Source organism: Helianthus annuus, chromosome 14, assembly GCF_002127325.2.
Source record: "Helianthus annuus cultivar XRQ/B chromosome 14, HanXRQr2.0-SUNRISE, whole genome shotgun sequence".
Lineage (NCBI taxonomy): Eukaryota > Viridiplantae > Streptophyta > Magnoliopsida > Asterales > Asteraceae > Helianthus > Helianthus annuus.
In genome coordinates, this window is record NC_035446.2 from 169,702,646 (window position 1) to 169,730,238 (window position 27,593).

The following is a 27,593-nucleotide window of genomic DNA, read 5'->3' on the forward strand; positions in this document are numbered from 1 at the left end:
AAAACAGAAATTTACTCTTATCAATATACGAAAACACGGATTCCAAAGAAGACTTCGTAGTCATCGCCGGTCCCCCAATTAAAGTCCTGCAGTTTTATTCACGGCAAATCATGATGTTGATGGAGCACTAAGAAGAGGAAAGACTGTTTCAGTTTGACTTAGGGTCAACAGTCAAAGTCAACCTATACAGTAAGTAAAAACTTCACAAAATAACATAAACAAATTCTGTAACTTTTATAAGACTTTAAGAACTCGATGCTATTTTTCACAATGTCGCCACAAAAATGAGTAATTATCCGAAAAAGAAGACTAAAAAGGGTAGAGTTTCCGTATACATATATACAAATAATTACATGGGAAGGAAAATACATCAGGGACAAAATCGTCAATCTCACGTTTCGGGCCCAGAAGCAAACAAACTAATAAGACCGCGAAAGACTTGTGCGGAGAGTTTTTGAGCTTGAAGAATCTCGCCGTCTACATTCCAAACGCTTTCCTCCCCGGAAGACGTGAATGTGAAAGTTGTAGTCTGGAAATAAACAAAAGTTTTTAGAATAAGCAAAGTATTAGTTTTTATTCAGCAAGAGCAGAATAAGAGTAAAATGTCATTTTCGTCCCCGAGGTTTGGCTAGTTTTGTGATTTTCGTCCAAAGGTTTGTTTTTCCGCATCTGGATCCAAAAGGTTTGAAATCTTGTCGTTTTCATCCAGCTTGTTAACTCCATCCATTTTTATCCGTTAAGTCAAGGGTATTTTCGTCTTTTTTGCTAACTTAAAAAGCAATTCTGTTTTTTTCACTTTCTGTACAAGCATTTAAAATACCCTTGACCGAATCCGTTAGACCGAATTGCCCTTTATGTTAACAAAAAAGACGGAAATACTCCTGACTTAACGGAGGAAAATGGATGGAGTTAACGAGCCAGATGAAAATGGCAAAATTTTAAACCTTTTGGATCCAGATGCAGAAAAACAAACCTTTGGACGAAAGTCACAAAACTAACCAAACCTCAGGGACGAAAACGGCCTTTCACTCGCAAAATAAATAAAAAAAAACTTACTTTATGGTGTTCTACGAAATCGAAATTCAGGGGGGTCCCACCCTTTCTTGCTAACTGAGTGAGATGCCTATATATTCCAATCAACGATAATTAGTCAGATTTAGAGGTGACAGTTTTGACACATTTATAAATAATCGTTTTGGTTATAAAATAACGACAAAACGAAAGTGCAGTAAAAAAAGAGAGAAAAGTTAAATGTTTTTACCACAAATAGAAAGCACGAGGGCACTCTTTGATCAAAACAAGATGCAGAAAACCATCGGAAAGGTGTGCTTCAGCAACCAATCCATCAGGCGCCTTTTCGTTTCTGCACGAGATAACAGCAGCCCCAATGCTAAGAAACCGTCCTTTAACGCTAACCCAATTCGATTCTTGTTTCGGGTCAGGTTTTTCTATTTGTTGGCCCGCTGATGCGTCATTACAAATATCACATTTGGCCCGGCAAGCGACTCTTTCTGACTCTTTAGATAAACCCCAAAACGCTTTTATCCTTCTTGCATTCGCACCCACATTCGTCTTTTCTGATTCCGCTTTCATATACGCTACTTTTGCCTCATACGACCTTACAAAAACGAAAGCCGATTCAAACTAGACAAGAAATAGTATTGGCTGTTGTGTTGTGAAAAGCATATGTCGGTCAATACCTGTGCCTAAGGAACACTTTTGTTCCGGCATAGTCGTATCTCTTCGGCCCCATCCACCGGTATTTCTCGCTCTCTGTAATAACGTCTCCGTAAAATCCATAACTGGTGACATCCAAGAAACAACAATGAAATGAGAAAAAAAGAGTCTTCTTTTTTTTAAAAAAAAAGGGTAAAATGCCATTTTCGTCCCTGAGGTTTGGCCAGTTTTGCGACTTTCGTCCAAAGGTTTGTTTTTCCGATTGTGGATCCAAAAAGTTTGAAATCTTGCCATTTTCATCCGGCTCGTTAACTCCATCCATTTTCTTTGTTAGGTTAGAGGTATTTCCGTCTTTTATGCCAACTTAAAGGGCAATTCGGTCTTTTTCAATTTATGTAAAAAGACCGAATACCCCTGAAAAAACCGAATTGCCCTTTAAGTAAACAAAAAAGATGGAAATACCCCTGACCTAACGAAGAAAGACGGATGGAGTTAACGAGCCGGATGAAAATGGCATCCGGATGTGAGAAAACAAACCTTTGGACCAAAGTCGCAAAACTGACCAAACCTCAAGGACGAAAATGGCATTTTACTAGAAAAAAAATGGAACAGAATATGAGTCTACCCAGCAAAGGAAGCTGCATAGCGTACATGAGGCTCGTTCTTGGACGCGTGTGATTTATCCCATCTCACGACTTGAACTATATCAAGGCATACCCTTTTACCCAAGATAATTTGCAGCGCTGACGTCATCGGATCCCGCACCCCAGTTGTGCTGACAAAAAGTCAAAGTCAAAGTGCAATGAGTATTCACAGAAAAACGCAGAAGACAAACGGATACTTATAATATAAAATTATGATGCGAGGAAATTACCACATTACGATAGCATCAGTGGAACCAGAAGGAATAAGCCCGAATCGAAATCGTTCATTTGGAAAAGACATTTCAGAATCTAGATCTGCTTAATAGAAAAAAAAAATAGTTGTCACACTATGATTAAAAATTTAAAAATAAATAAATGAAGACTTGTGCAAAAAGGTGCGTACTGAGACTTATGGCTTGTGATTCGTTGAGTTTTGACCTTTTAAGAAGAGGAGACTCGTCGTCATTAGAAACCGTAGAGTCCACAATGGTTACCGTGGGGTCATGAAGTAATACATCACTTTCGTTTTGAACAGTTGGATCGTCATTTGGAGGGGAAGGTGGATAAGGAGCTCTATGTCTTGTCAATAGAATCCCGTTAAGAATCTCGTTAAAAAATCCATCACCACCCTAAGTCCCATCACATAACGAAACAACAAAATCAATAAAATGTAAAAATGTTGTGGCTATACTTTGGTCGAAAAATCTAATAACCACCAATACTTAAAAAATAGGCAAATTGGATTTAAATAATCCCAACTCTCTCAATTTGGCCGATAATAATCCCAACTCAGTTATTTTTCGATAATAATCTGAACTGGTCCACTTTTGGCCGATAATAGTCCGCCGTTAAAAATAGCTTAACGGAGTTAAGTTTTTTTCCGAATTACAAAACGAAGTTTTAGGAATTTTGATCAGAACGAGAATACGAGTCGATTTGTGTAAAACTTAGCTCGAAACGGCTTAAATTTTTGTTAATTGGAAGTTTAAACACCCGAACTGAAGCACCGTTTTCTTCGTTTGGGGCAGTATTTCGAGGTAAATTTTACATCAATCAACTCGTATCCTCGTTCTAATCAAAAGCCCTAAAACATCAGTTTGTAATTCAGAAAAAAAACTTAACTCCGTTAAACTACTTTTAACGCAGACTATTATCAGCCAAAAGTGGATCAGTTCGGATTATTATCGGCAAATAACTGAGTTAGGATTATTATCGGCCAAATTGAGAATGTTTGGATTATTTAAATCCAATTTGCCTAAAAAATATGCAAAAATTTCTGTGTTAAGAAGATGATACTCACAACGGCTACAACTCCATCGTACATATTAAGCTCGAGGTTTGTAATAGAAGCCATCGCTTCGAAAGCATGCCCGGCCCTTTCTGTAACAATAACCTATGGGAAAAAAAATCATCGAAAGCTAATAAATATTTAAATTTTGCTTGGAAAATTCGGAAAATCTGAAAAAAAAAAAAAAAAAAAACTTGTGATAAGAGTGTTAAGACATGAACCTTTGTTTTCACTTTAGCTTGAGAAAAGATTGGAGCTACACTTTCCCATGTTCGACAGCCGTTTCCTTTTCCGCTTCCTGGATTAACGTAAACCTAGTGAACATAAACCGAACAAATTGTCAAACAATTTATCGTCTAGCAAGAACTTATTATTTGACCCTAAATGATCAAAAGTAAATAACATTCACCCTAAATGAAACATACCAGAAGGCTCTTAGGTCGATCCGTTTCCAAGCTTAGAAAAGAGTTTATCTTGTTGACCCACGTTTGACACGTTTGCTTATCCACATGACCAAATGTATAAACAACCGGAGCCCACAGAGACGATTGACTTTTTGACCTCGCTACACCATGCACCGTGAACCGATACATCTACAAGCAATATACGCACACAAAAAATAACCTTATTACTTGCCTACGAAAACTAAAACTAAAAACCTACGTACTCGCAAAAAGGATGACACTTTCTAACCTCGGATGCATGACCCAATAGGAATCCAGGGTTTGTGAGAAGGGTATCATGCACCAAACCCCAATCTATAAACTCAACAGCATAAACATCTGAAATCTTGATTGAGGTATCATGTTTGGATAGAATCGGTATTCCTAAACACGTTGAACGGTCCACTTGGTCCTTCAACATACCAAACAACAACAAAACATGCAAGGTCAATCTCATGAAATGGTTATATTAGCAACTAAACATGTGATGGATGATGCTAAACTTGAAAAATACAAAAAAAAAAAAAAAAAAAAAAAAAAATCCATGCTTAAAACTTACAACTTCTTCTAATCAACAAAGTTTATTCCTTTATTGTAATCAAAACATTATGGTAACATAAAAACTAGGAAAAATTACAAGTTTTGTCCTTTATCTTTATACCACTTTTCAGGCGGTGTCCTTTTTAACGAATGTTGACAGGCGGTGTCCTTTACTAGGTATTTTGTTGCAAGTTTAGTCCTTTACACCCAACCCAGTTAAAAAACCCTGTTAATTGTTGACAGGCGGTGTCCTTTACTAGGTATTTTGTTGCAAGTTTAGTCCTTTACACCCAACCCAGTTAAAAAACCCTGTTAATTGTTGACAGGCGGTGTCCTTTATTAGGTATTTTGTTGCAAGTTTAGTCCTTTACCTAGGTATTTTGTTGCAAGTTTAGTCCTTTACCCCCAACAATTAACAGGGTTTTTTAACTGGGTTAGGTGTAAAGGACTAAACTTGCAACAAAATACCTAGTAAAGACATCGCCTGTCAACATTCGTTGAAAATGACACCGCCTGAAAAGTGGTATAAAGATAAAAGGACAAAACTTGTAATTTTTCCTAAAAACTATAAACCAACAATATTACTACTAATGTTTACAAATGCAAACCAACAATTACACAATATAACAATATAACAATCAATCAGAACAAATTCAGAAAACTATGAACTAAATCAGTTAAACAGGAAATAAATAAATTAATTCATGTTTTTTTTTTAAATTTAAATAATTAAAAAAGACAAACAAAAGCAGTTTAATATAACCTGGAAAACTAACATTGCAAAGGGATTCCATCAATTTCCAAGATAACCCATCTGGTTTAAGGGTAAGAAAAACCTCTCCAACATGATCCAAAAAGAAAGTACAAGTCAAAATTGGCGGTTGTTCATCACCGCCAACATATTGAACATTCGCTTGAGACCCATCATCATCTGTCATGATCAAATCTCCATTTCTATCCATATCAATTATCAAACCTCAGAAAATCGAAAAGGGTATTATAAAAATCAAAACTTTTTTGAAATTGGAGATGGTAATTTCAAGATTTGTTTGTTTGTTGTTGAAGAATCAAGAAATCAAATCTTGAAGTCAAAATTAAGATGCAGCATTTGGGTGAAAGAAAGTCAAACCCTTGATCTAATCTGGTTTCTAATTGAAGGTTTGATGCGGATTTGAAGGAATCAAAGGGGGGAAGAGAGAGAGATCTAGAAAGATATGTGTTTATATTCGACGTGAACGGGATATAAGAACAATAAAGTTAACAAAAACATGTGCGTTTTGGATATTCGTGCCGTGACCAACGACCTTGGTTTCTCGTTTGAGACTTTGAAGGCTAAATTACACGCAAGAACATATTTTTGGATTTTGGTGTTATAAAATTTAGTAAGGCGATTTGTACTCAGTGGCGGATCTAGGATTCCGGTCAAGGGGTAACGTTTTATAAATAAGCCGTAACGAAATCGAAAAAACGTCAATTTTTTCCCAAATTTACACTATTTTTCCAATTTTTTCCCGACCAAGGGGTAACAGGGGTTACCCCTACCAAAGAGGTAGGTCTGCCCCTGTGTGTACTGGTCATCCGCTTCACCTCATCATGTGGGTTATTTGCATTGGCATAGCTTTGTGATTGCGGGAGGGGGCGGTCGACCCCCCGAATTTTTCGCTCAGTAGTGGAGAGTATGTAGTTTTTGTATAAGAATTTTTGGGTATATACTTTTTTACCCCCGGTTTTATAGAAATTTTTGGGAATATACGTTTTCGACCCCCGGTCGGAAATCTTAAGCTTCGCCACTGGTTATTCGACAACGCCTTATAAGGCGCCATGGGGAGGGATACTACCTGCGACCACGGAAGGTCCAAGATCGTTAGAAACTTGAAATACTGAAATTATTAAAAAGTTTAGTTAATTTGTCAAAAACCTGAAATACTGAAATTATCAGCATACAAAGTATTTTTCAATTTGGTTAATGTGTTAGGTTGGTGCAAGTGTTTTTCTGCACCGCATTATAGGGGTGTTTGGTGTTGCGTTTTCAAAATAGATTATGCATTTTCAAAATAGATTTTGCGGTGCGTTTTGAAAAAGTGTGTAGGTACATGCTTCTCCAAAACTGCGTTTTTGAGGCAGATAATCACTTTTTCATCCAAACACTTTTTTAGATTACTTGTGTTTTACAAACGCAATAATAAAAAATAATCACTTCAAAACGTAATCCCAAATACCCTCTATGATTCATTTGGAAGGTAAGAAATGATAAACTATTTAAGATAATCAAATTGGCCACGTTTCTTTGAAACAGAGCAAATATGCAACATTTAGTTTGGTCTTCATGTGTATTTTAATTAACAACTAGATTTAATCCCGCGCGCGTTGCGCTGCGGACACATCACGATCGCTCAATAGTTTAACCCCAACACACCCCTCATGATTCATTTTCGATTTCACCTCATCAACACGACACTCTTATATTTTAGGATATATAAAGTCGGTAAATATATTGATTAAAAGTTGTACATCACCACATGTTTGTAAGTAAAACAGATGACTTCTTGGTCCTAACAAACCATTAAAAGCAAACATACCATATATTAATGTCTACCTTTGCTTGTGTTACCCATTAATGTCTTTTACCAATGGTTGTCTTAACCATAAACATGAATTCATTTAACTTACGAATTTTCAGTCTTGATGACATATGGTAGTTGCTGCTAGCTTTGTATGCATCTGATTGATTATCTTAAGTTTGTATAATATGATTGTAAGTTGTATGTTGAGTACTCATCAAGTCATTTTGCTTGCGTCTCTGGTAACCTTTAAAATATCAACACATCTTATGTTATTAGCAGAGTTCATGACCTACCCAAATGAGTTCGAACCCTATATAAAATAAACCGATTCAAAACATATAAGACAGACCTTTAAGTCTTTAACAACAGCCACCACTACAACCATCACTATCGCCACTACCACCATATCGAAAACACAACCACCAACATCATCAGACAACACAACCACCACCATCAAGAAAAACACTTGATTAAAGTCTGAAAAGAAAGAAAAAACGGAAAAAGGAGGCTCAGATTCAAGCATCCTCATCGCCATCATCAAGATAGCACGGCTCAGTGCCACTACGGTTGCAACCGGAGTTGCCATGCCAAGTAGCGGCCACCATCATCGCCTTCTAGAACACTCCCATGCAACAACTTCCAAACTGGGTTCATCACCAACAGCCGACAACTTCATCGTTCGGCTTCATCACCCGAATCATAGAGTGGGCCATCATAAAATGAAATCAGGAATCAACTTTAAACACAAAAACAAAACCACAGATCCAACACACCAACGTACAACTTCTAAAACAAAGAGTACAATTGGCATTGCATATCAATGTTGATAAATGATACAAGCAAATTTCTTTATTAATTAGGTAATATCCAATACGATTACAAACTAATGGTAGGTAGACGAGCAACAAGCTGCGCCGCTACCCCTTTCTGAATAGCAAACCCTACCCTGCTAAACACAAAATTCTGCCCCTTAACATGTGCGGTATTACTGCTTACCACCTGTTGAACCCGCTTTAGGAACCGCACCGCGTCAGGGGCGAGAGCGCCGAATGTATCGAAAGCGAACGGGACGAACACGTGTTGATTCTCGATGCAAGCTTTTTCGTGTTTAGCTACTTTGCCCGCCTCTGCCTTGGTTATCGCCTGTCCCGCCACAAATCCGTGGTCCCTTAGCCCAACGAGGGGGGACACACCTGTCAAATCGACACACGCGTGTTTCCCTCCTTCCCATCCAAAAACAAGAATGTCAGCGGGCCGTAGCGTAGATCTCCCTTCTAATGGATCAGTCAAGAAGTTCACCGGAGCTTCCTTTTTTGCCGAGATCCCTGCTCGCTTAAGGACATCATACAGCACATCACGAACTAAATCATGTCGATATTTAAAGCCCGGTAATTCTTTGCAATGTACTGCATGCTCCCCAAAAGAATCCAAGCAACACTTCCGACATACAGGACACGGGTCATCATCCGGGAAAAGGGGTATCATTAAACGGTACTTGAGGATAGCCCGGTATTCCACAGCCGACATACATTGCCCTAAACCTTCGATGGGAACAACAGACAGGAAATCCTGAGCATGGGGGGCTCGCAAGCACTCAAACACGGCTCGCTGGCGAGGGGAAAAGGCAAACTTCTCTTCAACTGTCTTGACGATTTCGCCATATAAGGCATTCGCCAGAATTTTCTGAGCTTTAATGGGGGCGGTGTCTTTAATGTAGAAACCGCCAAGATCAAGATCGGGAAGAGAACTATGCAGATTGTCCAACGCACCCTTATAATCAGAGTCCAACAGCTCTCCCCCACATTCGCGAAGGATGTGGTCTTGAAGAACCCAAGATTGGGCCCTTGAAGCCACAAATGCGTAGGAAGAGGCATCCTCAGCTGAGCAAATCCCAAGCCCCCCAAAACGTGTCGGGAGGGAAGCTAACCTCCATTGTAGGTCCCCGAAAAAGGCACCCCCACAAACAACAATGTCCTCGATCGTATTCCGAAGCCCCTTGTCAAAAACAGAGACGGCTTCCCCGACATAAGAAGGCTGACACGTTCTAAGCCCAAACAGCAGTTTAGCAACCCCCATACACGAACGAAGCAGAAGAAGTTCGCTCTGAGGGTCCTTAAGGCGTTTGAGGCATCCCATCAGCTCAACCGCACATTTGGCTCTTTTGAGGGCCAACCCACTAATAAACTGCCCATCTCTACTGACAGCACCACCCAAGAGTTTCACACCATGCACCGGCCTACCAATCTCCCGCGGAAATAAACCCTCCTGAATCTTCACCCCGTCGCATGTAGGCCAAAAAACTTCAGTTTTTTTAATGTTAAGAAGGAGGCCCAAGGAGGGGCCCTCCACTCTAATGATGTCTAAAGCCTTGGCAACCTGAGTAGCATCTCCAATAATGGTCCCATCATCCAGGTACCAGGCGTGAAAAAGAAGCTTACAACGATCTCTGATTCGGAGAACAAGAGGGTGTAAAACAAGGGCAAAAAGAAGAGGCCCTAAAGGATCCCCTTGCTGAACCCCCGTGGAAGACCAAATATAATCATTCCCCACATAAAGCCTAGCTGGTTGCCCGTATAAAAAATCAACCCAAGCAGAGATGGATGGACACATTTTCCTTACCTCATTTAAAAGAGCAGTTCTATCCACAAGGTTAAAGGCATTCGAGAAATCGACGGTAAGCATAGCCAACGACCCGTCCCGGTGGTACGCATTTAAGAGCCTGTTCGCACTATGAAGAACCGCCTCAGCCCCGTTTGGAACCCCGACCCCAAACTGAAAGTCACCAAGATATTTGCCCATATCCTTCCCCACCCCCTTCATCGCTACCTTGGAGACCACTCTCCTCCAGATCGAACCCACTGCAATAGGTCTGATCCCATTATCGGGCTTGAGAAGGGGCGTAAGAGGAGCAGATGCAACAAACTCCGCCAAACTCCTCGGACACTCCCCACGCAAGAAAAGGTTAACCACAGCTGAAATCGCTCTGAGTAGGCTAACCGCAATCACGGACCCTTCACCACAAAGGGCGTCCAAAAGGTGTTGAGCCCTCAAACCATCTCTCCCACATGACGTCCCTTTCGGGAATGATTTGATACACCCAAGCACACTGTCGGTCTCCGCTACAAGGTGAGGTTGTGACGGAAGGAAAGCGGGCATGGTCGGAGGGGGCATGCACGGGTGTTTATCCACAAGAGACTTCATAGTTTTCTTATCATGTGGCGCGACCCCAGAAGAACAAAGGACCTTAACTGCAGCGGTAAAATGACCATCAGCAACCTTACGTAAACACTGCTTGACATTAGAACTCCCATCCTCGCTTTTTTTTCTAGACATTTTCTTAAAACCCTCCGGACCCTCCTTCACAGGTTGAGCAAACAAAGACTGAATGAGAATGCCAAACCCCTCACGGTCACCCCATTGGGACAACGCCCGCTGTATACTGAGACATTGACCATTTTTCCTGTTGCCCGACCTCTTATCCTGGCGGCTAACCGGCGTAAATACACGCAAGGTACACCGAGGTAATAGCAGAAGTCGAATCCATGCATCAACCGAATCAGGCATAGCCACCACTTTATCCAAAGCTGTGGTTAAGGCTTGGGCAAACGCCAAGCGGTAACTAAAGGGGATGCTCTTAACAGTTTTAATGGGAAGAGAGAAAACTCGGTCAAGTAGAGCGACATCAACACATACCTCTCCAGATTGGGGAACCTCCGATACGGTACACGGTCTAGGGACACCCACAATAAAACCCATTTCACCCACTTCCGTTGGCACAAACCAAACAACCCGATCTTCATGGTGACACCCCCTACGGAAAGAATGAAGGCACATGCACTCCCAACATAACCATTGTTCAGACAACCTAAGGGCTTCACAAACAGATGTAAAAAGATTAGGGTCTTCAGCAATGGCACGCCTCAAATTATCTTTCCTATCATCCGAACCAAAATGGTGACGTTTAATATGAGTCATAAGCCTTGGGATCCCCTTCGACCCAACAACCCCATCGGGGCAACAATGGAACCCCTTGAAGGGGCAAGGCCAAAAACCATTCGACATGGCCCAAAAGAAAAAGCGAAATGAGAACAACTTCAATAAGACACTTAGGCAATGTCTCCAACCCAAAACAAGAAGAAGAAGAAGAAAAACGGAACTAGGACTCACACCCGACGGTTCAAAGGCTTTTTGAACCCGGGCTCATTGAAAATTTACTCGGAGCATTTCATCGAACACCTTGTGGGCGCAAACCCCACAAGGAAACGAACACCCCACCTCTCTCCATAAACGAAACAAAACTGGGAAAAAAAGATCAAAGTGGAATTGAAAAGGAGATTGAAGAAGAAGCTACTGTGAAGAATTGAAAAGGTATCATACCGGTTCATCACCACCGTACGGAAGCCTAAACGACCTCCAAACCATCATACCAGCGCTCCAACAAACTCCGCCGAACCGGTTAATCACCTCCAGCCGAAACCCCAACAACCTCCACAAAATCGTTCAATAAGAAAACGATATGTGGTAGCTAGAAAACCATACACAACGTCAGAGAAGTGGAGGAGATAGGGTGGAGAAGCGGCGGAGATGGGGGCGGTGGAGCCTCATAGAGAGAGAATCTCACAGTTTTGAAAGGGAAACAAACTTATTAAATGAATAACAATCGGTTTTGAACTTTTGATGAGAAAGGAAAACCACCAATGAAAACCACTAAAACAACACATAGTTTCCAAGTAAAACAACTGAACAACTTGTACAACAAAGGGTACAAGCAACATTGCATAACAATGATGCTAATTTATAGTAGATAATTATAATTTTACCAGAGAGCATCATGGTTTGAAACTCTCTCTTTCACTACTTCGCTAGCTTCTTGCTAGCTTTGTTTTATTAATAAATCCTTAGCGTTTGAAAAAAGACTCAAAAATGTTTATATAAAATATACAAAGTTTTAAAATTGTTTAATAAAAATATTAAATTTTTATAATACTTCATATTCTGTCAATATATCATCTGTCATTATAAAAAATTGTAACTTTTATGGCTCTTAAAATAAGTACTTACATTATATGGTCTGAAAATATTGTTTAACAAAATCATTTATATTTTAAAGTTTCAATTAGTTTATTAATGTTTAAAAATATTTTTTTTTATAAATTCCTTGATTATGTTCTTTAAACAATACTCTTTTGCAGAACAACACACCTATAGTCAAATAGTATCAAAGATAACTCACCAATCAAGAAATTACAGATTCAAATTTCTACAAAAGCAAATATGGATTGAGTAATTACCCATCCAAAATCCCTTTTTTTTCTTTTGTGGTGTCAATTATTCATGTTATCCAAGTAAGTGGGACTGACTATAACATGATCCATATCTTTCACCATAGTCAACAAGCTTAAGGATATACAGTGAAGACCTCCACGTCATCCATACTCGGGCTTCTCACTGAGTACTGGAACGTCCATCCATAGCACGCGCCAGCATGCGTGCCATTCTTGTCAACCGCAAACACAGCTCCAACAAAAGTCGGATACTTTTTTGCTATTCTTGATATTGCATCTTTCGCAGCACGCCTTGGCGCCATTCCTAACCGCATACTCTCCACTACTTGATAACTGAAATAAACTCAAAACACAGATTGAGACCGAATTACACTATAAGAAATGGATATGTAGGGCCCGTTTACTTGGTACGAGCAGACGTGAACATAAGATCCACAAAATAAAGATTACATCATAGCAAAGGATTATAATATAAGATTACCATGGGAGAAAACGCATCATGATATCGCCATCACCAGTCGCACCACAAGCTCCAACTTCATCATCGGCATATGCAGAAGATCCTGCAATCGGTCCATCACCAACCCTACATTCCATAATTGGATGAAAGTGTAAGAATATAAAACTTTTTGAAAAATTAAAGGAAAAATTACAAGTTTTGTTCTTTATCTTAATACCACTTAGCAGGCGGTGTCCTTTTTAACGAATTTTGACAAGTTTTGCCCTTTACAAGGAATTTTTGTTGCACGTTTTGTCCTTTAGGCTTAACCCAGTTAGATTTTCTCGTTAAATCTTGTCACCCAAGGGTATTTTAGTCTTTTTACCCATTTATTTAATATTATTTAAAAGAATAAAACAAAATATTTTAGGGTTGACTCTTGAAATAAATGGGTAAAAAGCCTAAAATACCCTTGGGTGACAAGATTTAACAAGAAAATCTAACTGGGTTAAGCCTAAAGGACAAAACGTGCAACAAAATTCCTTGTAAAGGGCAAAACTTGTCAAAATTCGTTAAAAAGGATACCGCCTGATAAGTGGTATTAAGATAAAGGACAAAACTTGTAATTTTTCCAAAATTAAATTCAGTAATCTCAGTCAAAGTATCCTCATTGACCTGCCAGGTATCTTAAAACTAGCCCCATTGGTTGATGTACCGACAGCAATATGTCCAGACTGAAACCAAATCAAGAGTTAACAGAACGAAAAATCAAGTTATTGAAATAACGTACGAAAACAGGAACGAAAATCAACGTACTTTATCAAATATAGCCATGGATATCGTGTCGTGGTTGTGAAAATCCACACGAGATGATTTCATTCTAATATTTTCACAAAAACCGTCAACCAAACACTGGTCGCCAACGTTTGAGTCTTTTTTTAGATGATACGGACCGCAACTGTTGGTGGGTAGAACATTTTTCCGAAAATTAGGCTGACATTGATTTTCTCTCCATTTAGTCCACTTTTCCATTGATTCTGTTGAGCTAAGATTTGAAGGTCCCGGAAGACCCATTGAAATGGCAAAGGCTGAGGCTTGATCACCCGCAAGCATTGTGTGTTCGGTGTAGAGCATTACTAATCTTGCAGCTTTGATGCCGTCTTTCACATATCTCATGGCGGCAACTGCTCCAACCTCCATCGTTGCCTATACGAATCTTAGCAGTCACAATATACAACGCAATTAATACATATATAGCATATGTATTTATTAGAGTTAAATGCCATTTTAGTCCCTGTGGTTTGGGCCATTTTGCCAGTTTAGTTCAAAGGTTTCATTTTTCACCTGTGGATCCAAAAACGTTTCACCGTTGCCATTTTAGTCCACTGGGTTAACTTTATTCATTTTTTCTGTTAACGAGAAGGGCATTTCGGTCATTTTATATGGCCGAATTGCCCTTCTAGTTAACAGAATTACATATAAAATGACCGAATTGCCCTTCTCGTTAACAGAAAAAATGGATGAAGTTAACCCAGTGGGCTAAAATGGCAACGATGAAACATTTTTGGACCCACAGGTGAAAAAATGAAACCTTTGGACTAAACTGGCAAAATAGCTCAAACCACGGGGACTAAACTGGCATTTAACTCTATTTATTATTATGGAAATACGAATAAATGTTATGTGTTGTTAGTTGTTACCCCGTTCATGATTAAGGCATCAATTGTACTTTCGCTATTCTCATCAGGACTTCCACCAGGTCCAACTATTTGAACATAAAATCATTTAAAAAAAATTAAAAATTTCAGTAAGAAAACAATTAGTTTGAACTTTGAAGGAACTTACCGGTACCATCACATCTAAGTAGCTCACAGGCGGAACAACCTTCCACAACAGCATCAACGGAAGATAATCCACCGTTGATGGCCGTCCATCCTGCTCTAACAGCTTCTAAAAACGGCCACGTGCTCACTACTAATGGAAACTTACTTGAATTATCAACATCATGTCCTGTTACCTGTCGGAAGAAAAAAAAAGAGAAAAATTAACGATGACTAAGAAAATAAAATGAGTTGGCAAAATCTGAATGGTTAAGTGCTGAACCAGTAAGAGGTCTGAACCATTAAGAGTCTGTATAATGTTTAACCGTTTAGATGCAAATGTCTGACCAATTCAGATTAGAGGTTTTAATCATTCAGACTTTGTATAATAGTTAACCATTCATAGCAAATGTCTGAACCATTCAGATATCTGCTCGTGAAACAAACAGTCTGAACCATTAACTGCTGAACCAGTAAGAGGTCTGAACCATTAAGAGCCTCATTAAGAGGTAAACAAACAGCCCGTTCTTGGAGACGAAACCGAAATAGAAATGTATTTAGTTAAAAATATTATACGAAACATTACTACACGCCCCTTCCCAGAATATATAACCCACTTTCGGGTTCAAATCGCATATAGATGCTTGTAGTTTTTTGGCTCAATTTTTTTCCATTGCAATAATATTTCTATCTAGATATTAATGTAGCTATCTATAATAATAAAATAACCATAACCAGATAAAAATTTACAGTTTTTGAAGTACAAAATCAACTCTTTCGACCCTCAAATATCAAATCTGAGCTTTAAAACTAACCACATCTATATCAATTTGACTTTGACTTTTGCAGTCAAACAAAGTCAATGTTTCAAAAATCTTGAATAGGTATGATCAGATAACTGTAGTTGAGTTCCTAATTTTAACAACACATTGAAATCCATAACCTTTAACCGATGCCATATCTGGGAATAAATGTACAAATTATTTTGACTTTCCAAAATAGAATAATTCGAACCGATTATATGATGATCGGACAGCATAGGTTTAGCTAGCATGGTCAAACTGCAATTGATACAGCAGTAGTTCATACCCAGAGACATAGATACGATTCAAAGAAACACATACAAACAGAACAGAAGCAGATTTAAGGAATTACCTTGGAGAGAAGAACGATGATAAGGAGAGTCAATACAGCCGCCATTTTCACGGCCGTCGCTTGCCGGATAAATATGTTTAAAGTGATTCGTAAAACTTATGAAATTGATCCAAATAATAATAATACAAGAATTGTGATCAGAATTACAATATCTGTTTACCCCACAAATTCGTCAGATTACAATCAATTTTATATCGTTTTGTACTAATGCCCAATAGAATAAAATTATGTAAATTAAAAAATATATATATTATCATATAGAAAAATACATGTATTATCATATATTATCGTTTTGTAGGCCTGAGCATTTGATATTCAGTAACGTTATCGAATTTTTCATACCGAATTATTTTCGGCACTGATTGATTACTAATTTTTCACGATTTCGGTTCGATAACGTACAAAGCGGTGCCGGTATTTTACCTTCAGATATCTGTATCGTACCGTACCGAACATTTTCGGTACCGGTACCTAGGGATGAGCATTTGGTACTGGGTACCAATACCGTATCAGTACCGGTACCCACTTTTTGGCATTTTCAGTATCGGTATCGGTTCGGTATGGTACCGGTTAAATACCGAATTTTACCTTCAAATACCGATACTGTACCGTACCGAATATTTCGGTACCGGTACCAGTACCCAGTTTTGACGAATTTCGGTATCGGTATTTTTGGTACCGGTTCGGTGCGGTACGGGTACCACGCTCATCCCTACCGGTACCCACTTATGGCGATTTTCCGTACCAGTACCGAGCTTATCCCTAATGTAGCCTCTTAATTTTATTGATTCTCAAAGAGGATCCACGAATGTAGCCTCATGTGTCTTAATATGTACCCTTTCTTTTGCGTGAACTCTTTATATCTAGTCGCCTCCAATGTTTATTTTGGCTTTTCTCACTCAATTTGACCATTGAATCGTATCTATGTCCCTTGGCTTTTCCAATGTTTATCATATTGCATCAAACCTTTATCAGATTCTAATTTTGCACTTGTTGGTACTGAGCTTCATGCCTGGAAGCTTTCGGGTTCTTCAGGTTATGAAGCGCTTACAAATGCTGAGCTTGGTTGTTTCTTCTTAGGGGTTGTTTGACAACTTCTGAATGTGTAAGTGTTGAACCAGTAAGTGAGAACCATTAAGTGCTGAATCAGTAAGAGATCTGAATCATTAAGAGCCGGTATAATGTTTAACCATTCAAAGACAAATGTCTGACAAATTCTGATATGAGGTCTTAACCATTCAGGCTCCGTATAATGCTTAATCATTCACAGGCAAATGTTTGAATCATTCAGACATCTGTTCGCAAAACAAACAGTTTGAACCATTAAGTGCTGAACCAGTGAGAAGTCTGAATCATTAAGAGCCTCATTAAGAGCTAAACAAACAGCCCCTTAGTTTAATGATTTGATAGCTAAATTTGCAAATCTGGTTAGATAAATTGATTGTTTGGTGAGACCTGATAAGGTGCAATATAACATATGTTTCTTCTTATAACAATGAAATTTGGAAAAGGGTCCGGATCTTTACTTCGGTTTAGGCCTAAATAAATCTGATGAGCCACCCCTGAAACTAAATAGAAACAAACAAGTATGGGTAACAAATCAAACAAGTATGGGTAACGATCATCATCTTAAAATTTAAATATTGTTTGTGAGTGTTCATAAGGATTGTGATAGACCATGACATGTTGACTTTCCTATTCATTCTTTGATAGTGAATGCCCACAAGCCTACAAATATGTAACATGCAAAAATCAACTCCAAAGACTCAAAAATCCAATAAATAAATGACTTAACTTATCTACAATCCATCTAATCCAACCATCACTAACTCTAGCGCCCTTTAGACTTCAACTGTTCAGATTTTCAAGTCTTCTAAATATATAAACAGGTTGGAAAATTCTTTTAGATCTTTTTTCATTTTTTTTTTTTAAATTCTAGCTTCAATTCCAATCAACAGGGCAAATTACATAAGGACAGCAGGTAGACGGGCAACAAACTGTGCCGAAATTATGATATATTTAGCAGTCAAGTTGGACTTGTATGTAACCCTCCAGTTGCCAAGATGGACTTGTAACAACCACATGTTCTTTCAATATATTATACTACATGTATACACATACATGTATAATTGTATACATCCCCCCCCCCCCCTCTTCCCGAACCAGTCAGAAATCTATGGCGGTTGGGTCGGAAGTAAGCAGTGAAGTGGTGAACTACAATGGTCAGATTACATCATTTGTTGTGTTGTCTTGCATGGTTGCCGCAACCGGAGGCATCATTTTCGGCTATGATATTGGAATATCAGGTTTCTAACTTTACATTTTGTCTAAATTGATCTATTGGTTCTTATAATATTATGCAACTTTTGAAGTATATATTATGGTATAAGTAACATGATATAGTTATTCATATGAAGGTGGAGTGACTTCTATGGAGCCATTTTTAAAGAAATTCTTCCCAGAGGTTTACAACAAGATGAAAGAAGACACCAAGATAAGCAACTACTGCAAATTTGACAGCCAACTTCTAACATCCTTCACGTCTTCGCTATATGTAGCTGGTCTAGTCGCTACCTTTTTTGCTTCACCCGTCACTAGAGCCTTTGGGCGCAGACCCTCGATTCTCATTGGTGGAGCCGCCTTTCTTGCTGGTGCAGCCCTTGGTGGTGCTGCTTACAATATTTACATGCTTATAATCGGTCGTGTCTTGCTTGGTGTCGGAGTTGGTTTCGCCAACCAGGTGAACTACTATTCAGTTGGTCGGTTTGGATATATATATATAGAGTTAATTATTGTTTTCGTCCCTGTGGGTGGTTTGTCAAAAATCACTATTTCAGTCCATTAGTTAAAAAATTGTGATTTCAGTCCCTATGGTTTCACTTTCGTAAACATTTCAGTCCACCTTGTAACCATTTCAGTCCCTGTACTTACAGAATAAATGGATTGAAATGGTTACGAAAGTGAAACCACATGGACTGAAATCGTAATTTTAAAATAATGGACTGAAATAGTGATTTATCACAAAATACAGGGACGAAAACAGTAATTAACTCTCTATATATATAACACATTAACATATCAATTTGGGTACAAACAGTGGTGGAGCTTGAACGAAAAAATCAGTGGGAGGCAGACTCTCAAAATCCAAATTAGGGGGGGGGGGGGGGGGGGGCTCTTAAAAATCCAATATTTTACACTAAAAAAAAACTGGAAAATTTCGGTAAAAGTAACACTACAAGCGAACAATCGGAAGGGGCATGGCACCCCCGAGCCACCAAGATGCTCCGCCAATGAGTACAAACAAATCATGTACTTTTCAAACGGGTCGGTTTGGTTATGATACTGATCAGCCCGAAACATTATTTTTACAAACTTTTTTAAAATCTAGTTTAACAATTATCATGTCAATGTGATCACAAAAATAATAATCTAAACTTTTATATAAAAAGACAATGTTAGGCTACTTTTGACCTGTTTAACCCGTTTAATCTACCTTTTCTATCGACAGTCGGTTCCATTATACCTATCGGAAATGGCACCATCCCATTACAGAGGAGCATTCAACATCTGTTTCCAACTTTGCGTCGGTATAGGCGTTCTCGCGGCAAATCTTCTAAACTACGGCACCGAAAAAATAAAAGGCGGTTGGGGATGGCGAATCTCCTTAGCCATGGCCGCTGTCCCCGCCTCAATTCTAACCTTAGGAACTCTTTTCCTCCCAGAAACACCAAACAGCCTCATACAACACGACAACAATCCCGATAAAGCCAAGCGAATGCTACAAAAAATCCGAGGCACAAACAACATACAAGCCGAGTTTAACGACCTTGCAACAGCGAACGAAGCCTCGAAACATATCAAACACCCGTTTAAAAACATCCTGAAGCGAAAATACAGACCACAGCTTGTAATGGCAGTTCTTATCCCTTTCTTTCAACAAGTTACCGGAATCAACGTCATCTCATTCTACGCACCGGTTCTGTTCAGAACAATCGGGTTCGGTGAAAGCGCTTCGCTCATGTCAGCGATAGTAACCGGACTAGTGGGTCTGTGCATGACGTTTCTATCGTTATTAATCGTCGATAAACTCGGCCGACGCACCATATTTACTATCGGCGGGGTCCAGATGTTCGTTTCGCAGATGCTTATCGGCGCGATCATGGCAGCAAAGTTAGGTGATCATGGTGGTTTGAGCAAAGGTTATGGGTATCTAGTGTTGGTTTTGATATGTTGTTATGTTGCTGGTTTTGGTTTATCTTGGGGACCGTTGGGCTGGCTGATTCCTAGTGAGATCTTTCCGCTTGAGATCCGATCGGCCGGACAAAGTGTTACGGTTGCAGTGGGGTTTTTGTTTACTTTTGTTGTTGCTCAGATGTTTTTGATGATGCTTTGTCATTTGAAATCAGGGACTTTCTTGTTTTTTGGTGGGTGGGTGTTTGTGATGACGGTGTTTGTGTATTGGTTTCTTCCTGAAACGAAGAATGTGCCGATTGAGACGATGGATCGGATATGGAAGCAGCATTGGTATTGGAAGAGATACGTGAATGAAGAAGATACGGAGATTAGTTCTGGTCATAATAGAATTTAGATATAAGATAGGCATACATGCAATAAAGGAAATTTTAGATATATTAATTTGTAGTTTTGATGTATCTTGTAATCATAAATACCATGATGAAGAATGGAAAAGTAGTTATGAAATCTCATATAAATGGGATTATTTCAGATCGGAGAAGAGCATGTGTGTGCTTTTTTAGATTTTTTTTTCTATAAAGTTTATTAATTCTTACATAGATGATTGGATATATGTTCGCTACAAGTCACATGTATAGTTGAGTATTTGACAATTTTAACTACTTTTTTCGTGTAAGTTGAAAGTTGAAACCCTTCTCGTAGGTTGTTCATGAGCTGAGTTAAGTCAAGTTAAGGTAAGTTTAGGCTCGGCTCGATTATAAAGCGAGCTAGCATGGCTTGGCTTGGATTTGAAACCGAGTTGGTTTGACTAGGCTTGGTTTGGCTCAGTTTTAAAAAGAAGAATTAATACACAACTCTAAAAATTCAGTAGTCTAAAATATTATCCAAAAATTCAAAAGAATATATCCAAAATAAGTTCAACAACACAAAATAAGTTTGAATTTAAACGAAATACAATATTAGTATATTAGCATGATAATCAACCTTGAGTTTTTTCCCAAACTAGTGTTGATGGAAAAACTATTTACCATTTTGGTGTTCCTTAAAAACTATTTATCAAATACATGTAAATAATAATAAGTTTTTTAATATATTATAATGTATATAAAATAAAATATATTACAAGTAAAATAATCCAAGCTAAGCTGAGCCACCAAGCGAGTCAAGCCGAGCCAATCCAGCTTGTTACGAGCTGAGCAGAGCTAGGCTCAATTTCAAACCGAGCCATATCGAGCGAGCTTTTTCCGAGCTAAATCTGAGCGAGCTTCGAGCCGCATGCTTTTTGGATAGTCCTACCTTCTCATCTACGACGTTTAATACTTAACTCGATTTTTTAAGGACCAATAATCACCCGGGTAACAAGCTAGGTTGGTTGAAAATAGTTACGTGCGACAAACTGGAATTCATTATGATGAAGTGTTCGCACCAATAACTCTCATCGAGACGATACATTTATTGATTGCATTTGCAACTGTGAATGGGTGGAACATTCATCATCTCATGTGAAAACGATTTTCCTACATGGTAATTTGAAGGAATAAGTTTACGTATGTAAGCAGGAAGGGTTCGAGAAATCTAAATAGAAGAATAAAGTCTATAAATTATCGAAAGCTTTGTACGGGTTAAAACGTGCACCAAGAGAATGGAATACGAAGCTCGATGGTATTTTAAAGAAGATAGGGTTTCATCGACGTTTACATGGAAAAGGCGGTGTATCGAAAGGCGGTTGGGAATTAATTTCTAATTGTTGTCGTTTATGTTGATCTTTTTTGACAGAAACTAGCACGTCGAGTTTAAAAGATTGATGGCACAACAATTTGAGGTATTGGACCTATGAATGTTGACTTATTATCTAGAGATCAAAGTTTCTCAAACCAAAGATGACATGAAAATTAAACAGGAAAGCTATGCTTTGAATATTCAGAAGGAAGCCGATATGCAATCATGTAATCCAACTTTATGTCCAATGGAACCGGGGCTGAAGTTGTCAAAGAATGAAGACGAGCTGGAAGTAAATGCTACAATTTTTTGAAAGATAGCTGGATGCCTTCGATATTGCTTACAGACCCGACCAAATTTGGAGTCCTCCGTTGGGGTGGTAAGTCTCTACATGCAAAACCAAAAAAAACCATTCATTTGTAATCAAGCATATACTACAGTATTTACGGGGAACAACCTCTTTAGGGACAAAGTACTCTTAACCTGAAAATCTGAAGTTGGTGGGTTATAGTGACAACAACTATATTGTGGATATAGATGATGGCAAAAGCACTACCGGTCACATGTTTTATCTTGGTTCTTTAGCTATAACATGGTGTTCTCAAAAGCTAGCTCTTGTGACACTTTCTTCATGCGAAACATAATTTATGATGGCGATTGCACCTCCGTGTCAAGTGATTTGGCTTCGAGAGTTACTTGCAGAATTGACCAGATGAGAGAAACAGAAAGTTTTAGTTTGTGTAAAAAATAAATCAACAATTGCATTGTCTAAAAATCCAATATTCCATGGTAGAAGTAAACATATACATACAATGTATTCCATGGTAGAAGCAAACATATACATACAATGTATCACCTTATTCGTGAGTGTATTGAAAACGAACAAGTGATAGTCGAACATGTATCTGGAGAAGAATAAAGAGTAGGACCCGTTAACTAAAGCGCCGGAAAGGATCAAGTTTCGTGAGATGAGGACACTACTTGGTGTGGAATACCTGTTCTACTAAACAAGTGTTCTGTGGTTGGGGGGGGGGATTGTTGGCGAAGTATCTGTTCTACTCCTTAGATGTAACACCTCGAATTTTTGTGTCCAATAATGTGTTAACACGTGTCATTTGTTTACACGTGGCATTGATATTAAATAAAGGACTAATTTTGACAAACCTTGAAAGTATATAAATTCGAGGGTTATAAATGTCAACAAGGGTAAATATACTGTATAGTAACCCTAAATAAATGCTTGAACCTTCAAACGAATGAATCTTAGATCGTACGAAATCGAAACGCGAAAGAAAGTGAGAGGTTACAAGCTACGGGGGTTAACTGTGTCAACATGTTTAATTATACCTCTGAGTGACCCTTTAACGTTCCCAAGGCTTTGTAACGGTATTATACACTCACTAAAATATAATATATAAATTTCGCGAAGTTTCGTTATGAAACGAGAAAGTTACGATCGAATCCGTATGAGAAGGGTTAAAAGCGTCAACAATGAAAGTTAAGGCTTTCTGAATAATTAATAAACTAATCGGGGACTTAACAACGCGGGTAAATAACACGAGGTCCTTAGTTGTAATTAACCAAGGGCCAAACCGCAAAGTTACCCCTTCAAACCCGAAGGGTCAGGTAAATCATTACGAAAGATTTCGTTATTAATTACCAGGATTTCGTAATCATTTCAAAAGATTTTAAAAATCTGAAAAACAGGCCTCTCGCGACCCGCGTTAAGTAATAGCCTAAGTATAGGCGGGCCGCGAGCCTCCTAAATTACGCGCCTGATATTTGAATATCAGGCGACCCGCATTAAACATACATGGGACTCCCATGCGGGCCGCGTAAAACGCCCAGATGCAGAAAGTTAGTAACTACTTGCCTTTTGAGCTTGTGAATGATCAAAACCTCAATCAATGAGGCATGGGCGCCCCCTACTCGACCCATATCACTTAGGGGCACCTGCCCATCATCCATACTCAGTGTAGCATGTGTTGTAATGATCCTAGAGCCCAAATTTCACTATAAATAGCCACATTATGTGCATAACATTCACACAACACAAAACACATTCATCTGATCATTCCAAGAGCTCTCTAGCACTCTCTTCTGCTCTCTAAGCAAGATACCACTTCTGTAAGTCGTTCATAACCATTTTGGTCTTACATTTCCATAATTCTAGCTTATAAACCCAACCGTCGTAACTAACGGTTGTCATTACAATAACTTGCAAATGGTTCAGTCTTATGACGGATCAAAAGTAGTTATGAGTTGGTATTTATGTGGGTAATAAACCTCTAAAAGGGTTCCCCTGATCACCACTCTAACTATGTCAAATATCGAGTCAAACGCGCACTTAAAAAGTCAACAGAAAGCTATTTTAGCGATTTATGCATAATCTGTAATGTACATACTAAGAAACCTGTTTTGACACTCATAAAATATGATATTAAGTATATAAACTTGTTTGCGCTCGTTTGAATCGACCATTTGCTATATTGACCCGGTTCGGAGCCGAATGTCGCAAAAGTTTGACTTTTGCATTGACTTCAGTTCTGACCCGTTTTAGTGAGGTATAGATATACCTTAGGACTCTCTTAGGACCAGGTTACCTGATGGTATAAACCTCTGTAATCGGTTCATGAGTTATCCGAGTCTTTTACGCAATTCCGTTAATCGCCTAAAAGTTGACCGTAACACCATTTTGAAAATAAAACGAGTATTGCGGACACGTGAACGGACCAGAACCTTGCTTATTAAATTATAAGCATGTCCTTAAAGTTTCACGTCAATCCGAGGTCTAGAATGAGAGTTATGCTAAATGGCGCATTTAAAGTAAACTTTAGTAATTAACGGCGCGATTAGCATAACACCTATCTAAACCAAGTTTTCGTCACCAAAACTTTTACCCACTGTATTAAAATAATATTTTGGGAATTTTAAAGATTTTTAATAATTTTTACCTCGCTCATAACCTGCGGTTATGGCTACGGTTCGGTAAGTACCGAATATGCCCTTTTCGGCCAAAACATGAGTTCTACAAGGTCTTTTGACCCGATTCCAGTTGCTACTGGTTCCAAATAATAAATAAAATATTTTAAGCTTTATAAGCTGTTCGGGAAACTCAGATTTCCTGTAGAACTCGAAAAGCTCTTTTAAAGTCTTTAAAATGACCAAAAAGCCCCTACGGGGCATAATATTAACTTAAACTCGTTACGGGCATCACGGAAGGTATCCTACTGATACCACAACCTCTTTAAGGCATATTGACTTAGGAAATAAGCGTAAGACTCTCACGGTTGACCGTTTCGCCTATTGCGCGCACGGTTCGGCTTATGAAACTAGTTTTCATAAATTAGCCGATACGGGTCAAATTATATTATTTGAACCCCAAATTCCAGAGTGTGAACCATAAACCCATATAAAACAAGTCTCTGAACTTGTTGGGTCAGAATCACACTCCATTCTCGGTTTTCGCCTTTTCGCGCGATTAAACCATATCTATATATATCGGAACCAACCGGTCTAGGCTACGGCCATTATAACGACTCGTTAGGATTCTAAGAGGTTAATTAAAACCTTCGTTCCAGATTAGGAGCCCCAGTAAAAGCTATCGGTGATTTAATCCAAATTAAGGAAATATACTTGCAAAGGTAAATACTTTAACTTATTTCCCCTATATGGGCTTGGGTTACGGTATATTAATACCGCTTGATTGAGCATTATATTCTTCCATCGCTTAGGTGGTTAATTAAATAATATGATCGGCTCATTTAAACAGTTTTGTTTCTTAAAAGCCTTTGGGGGGGTTTAATGACCGTTGTCCCGGATATCCTTGGCATCATTTTACGAAATGGCCACGACCATCGACATCCCGGTGTAGGCGTACACCCGGTATATATTGTCGACATTAAATTAAAAGACGTAGCCGTTGGTTTTTATACTACGGTTTTACGCAATGTGGTGTGTCTATAAATCTTTAACCCGGCACGACCCGGGCTACTGAACGCATAAAAGAACATGTAAAACGTTCACAAGATTTTAATAATTTTCCCAAGTTATAAAAGAGTTTGTGCCTTGTGCATTCAAATCAATTTTAATAAACATTTTCAAATGTGTCAGTTGAATGTATTTACCAGTGTAAACTGACGTATTTTCCCCAAAAAGATTAAGTGCAGGTACTATACGAAATGGGCTGGTATAGGCGTCCTAAGCATCGTACATAGTCTCGCAAACTTGATGCTGCATCTGAATGAACAATATTTATTACTTTTTGATCCGCTGTGGATATACTCAACTTTTGTAATACATTTGATATTACAACCAGAGGTTGAAGTTTATATATTTATCTTAAGCTTCCGCTGTGCATTATATAATTGTGTGGTTTGACTATATTGTTGCCAACATCGTCACGGTAATCCCCCACCGGGCCCACCGGTGAGACACGTGGAAATCGGGGTGTGACAGGTTGGTATCAGAGCTAACATTGAGTGAATTAAACACTATCCTAATGTGTTTAATCTCAATGACACAATTGCACATACTTGAGTCTAGACAAGAACTTAGGACAAATTCGAATTGTTATTCCAGTTTTGTCTTTTCTTTTATTATTGGAATTTAAAGTTTTATAAAGCAGGAAAATGCCACCTGTTATATTCCGAGGAAGAGGAAGGGGAAGAAGAGGCAGAGGAGAAGTCGTGACACATCACGATAACGAAGCTGGACCATCAGGTACAAGACATCCTTCAATGACACGGAGTGAAGAACCACAACGACGAAGAGATCTGTATGAACCTGCGAGGCATTCCACCTCGCACAGCTCGACGCCATCCTACTGGCACTCCTTTGGACCAAACTCGGAAAATGATCCTAACAACCCACAACCTTCCTTCATACCTCTACAACGTTCGGTATCGCACCGAAATTACGACGACCCCACTCCCTACTACATAGGTCAGTTTAATCCAGCTGACTACATACAGGAACCTTCAGGTTTTGTTCCACTAGGGCCACAAGATCATTTCTCCGAAGACCATATGGATGAAGATACTGATCCAACTGAACCTGCTCGTGGTACGCCCACGCATCCGATAGAAGTCTCTGATGGGTCATCTTTCCATGGCACGCCCTATCAGGGACCAGACAGTTTCCAAGCGTTGTTTGACCGACATGAGTGGTACTACACGCCACCTCAACAGACATCTCAACAACCGCGACATCCACATGATCCCTCTGAGGATTCACGCTTTGTGGCAGTTACGCCACCACCTCCGCCACCGGCGCAACCAGTAATACCTGATCCGCCAAGGCGTAGGAGGACAAATGCTCGTATGTCTACACGAGGAGGAGGGGGTATCCACTTCAGCACCCCTCGACACTCTAGTAGTAGCCACTATCCGCCACTACAAGAAGAAGGACCTTCAAGTCCTATACAGGAGGCGAACTCCGCACCAGCTGCACAAAATTCGCCACCATTTGGGTATGACCAACCCATACCTGCTTACACGGGTCCAACGGCTTACAACCCGTTCGAACCATCACAAGCACAATACAACTACGGCTATGAGCGCGACCCATATGTGGTGTCGGCAAGATATAATGCGCGCTACCCTGACGGAGCACATGGAAACATGGGACCACCGGACTACTCAGCTCATGGGTATCCAATACCTCCCAGACCTCCAGTTCCGCATCAAGCGCCACAACCACGTTTCTCTCCTCCTGAACAGGAAGAAATACTCCATCGACTAGATCGTGTGGAGAGAGAGTTCGAGGAAGAGAAGAAAAGCCACCGAGGATTTCTCAAAGACTTGGCGAACCTACTAAAGGGCAAA

General features: G+C 39.2%; 3 protein-coding genes across 5 annotated transcripts; 1 reads left to right on the top strand and 2 right to left on the bottom strand.

The window, feature by feature from the left end:
* Positions 1 to 215: 215 nt before the first annotated feature.
* On the bottom strand, positions 216 to 5,933 carry LOC110905020 (ceramide kinase). 2 transcript variants are annotated; one of them, XM_022150897.2, is made up of 12 exons: positions 5,369 to 5,933; positions 4,303 to 4,464; positions 4,035 to 4,202; positions 3,831 to 3,923; positions 3,622 to 3,714; positions 2,725 to 2,950; positions 2,552 to 2,636; positions 2,303 to 2,452; positions 1,701 to 1,802; positions 1,262 to 1,618; positions 1,057 to 1,123; positions 216 to 529 (listed from the first exon to the last, which is right to left on the bottom strand). In XM_022150897.2, the coding sequence occupies exons 1-12, from the start codon at positions 5,552 to 5,554 to the stop codon at positions 392 to 394; spliced, it is 1,827 nt and encodes a 608-aa protein (XP_022006589.1). In that variant the 5' UTR covers positions 5,555 to 5,933; the 3' UTR covers positions 216 to 391. The 2 variants fall into 2 exon arrangements, with proteins under 2 accessions (XP_022006589.1, XP_022006590.1); XM_022150898.2 differs by having other exon boundaries at positions 5,356 to 5,932.
* Positions 5,934 to 12,340: 6,407 nt separating this feature from the next.
* On the bottom strand, positions 12,341 to 16,061 carry LOC110905023 (probable isoaspartyl peptidase/L-asparaginase 3). Of its 2 annotated transcripts, none has more exons than XM_022150902.2 (7): positions 15,856 to 16,061; positions 14,726 to 14,897; positions 14,581 to 14,645; positions 13,697 to 14,086; positions 13,556 to 13,614; positions 12,923 to 13,027; positions 12,341 to 12,774 (listed from the first exon to the last, which is right to left on the bottom strand). In XM_022150902.2, the coding sequence occupies exons 1-7, from the start codon at positions 15,898 to 15,900 to the stop codon at positions 12,555 to 12,557; spliced, it is 1,056 nt and encodes a 351-aa protein (XP_022006594.1). In that variant the 5' UTR covers positions 15,901 to 16,061; the 3' UTR covers positions 12,341 to 12,554. The 2 variants fall into 2 exon arrangements, with proteins under 2 accessions (XP_022006594.1, XP_022006595.1); XM_022150903.2 differs by having other exon boundaries at positions 13,697 to 14,096; positions 15,856 to 16,029.
* A 1,877-nt stretch (positions 16,062 to 17,938) lies between these two features.
* On the top strand, positions 17,939 to 20,590 carry LOC110905024 (hexose carrier protein HEX6). The gene is made up of 3 exons (XM_022150904.2): positions 17,939 to 18,161; positions 18,273 to 18,595; positions 19,364 to 20,590. Exons 1-3 carry the CDS (start codon positions 17,963 to 17,965, stop codon positions 20,441 to 20,443), a joined length of 1,602 nt encoding a protein of 533 aa, XP_022006596.2. The 5' UTR covers positions 17,939 to 17,962; the 3' UTR covers positions 20,444 to 20,590.
* The last annotated feature ends 7,003 nt before the right edge of the window (positions 20,591 to 27,593 follow it).

Excerpts from the sequence above, each read along its gene's own strand:
- LOC110905020 (XM_022150897.2), bottom strand. The coding sequence starts at position 5,554 with ATGGATAGAAATGGAGATTTGATCATGACAGATGATGATGGGTCTCAA. Across the intron at positions 2,453-2,551 it reads ACTGATGCTATCGTAATGTG|CACAACTGGGGTGCGGGATC; the intron begins GTAATTTCCTCG and ends ACTTTTTGTCAG. Across the intron at positions 1,803-2,302 it reads TATGCAGCTTCCTTTGCTGG|TTATGGATTTTACGGAGACG; the intron begins GTAGACTCATAT and ends GGATGTCACCAG.
- LOC110905023 (XM_022150902.2), bottom strand. The coding sequence starts at position 15,900 with ATGGCGGCTGTATTGACTCTCCTTATCATCGTTCTTCTCTCCAAG. Across the intron at positions 13,028-13,555 it reads AGTTTTAAGATACCTGGCAG|GGTTGGTGATGGACCGATTG; the intron begins GTCAATGAGGAT and ends TATGGAATGTAG. Across the intron at positions 12,775-12,922 it reads ATGATGCGTTTTCTCCCATG|TTATCAAGTAGTGGAGAGTA; the intron begins GTAATCTTATAT and ends AGTTTATTTCAG.
- LOC110905024 (XM_022150904.2), top strand. The coding sequence starts at position 17,963 with ATGTATACACATACATGTATAATTGTATACATCCCCCCCCCCCCCTCT. Across the intron at positions 18,162-18,272 it reads CTATGATATTGGAATATCAG|GTGGAGTGACTTCTATGGAG; the intron begins GTTTCTAACTTT and ends ATTCATATGAAG. Across the intron at positions 18,596-19,363 it reads GAGTTGGTTTCGCCAACCAG|TCGGTTCCATTATACCTATC; the intron begins GTGAACTACTAT and ends TTCTATCGACAG.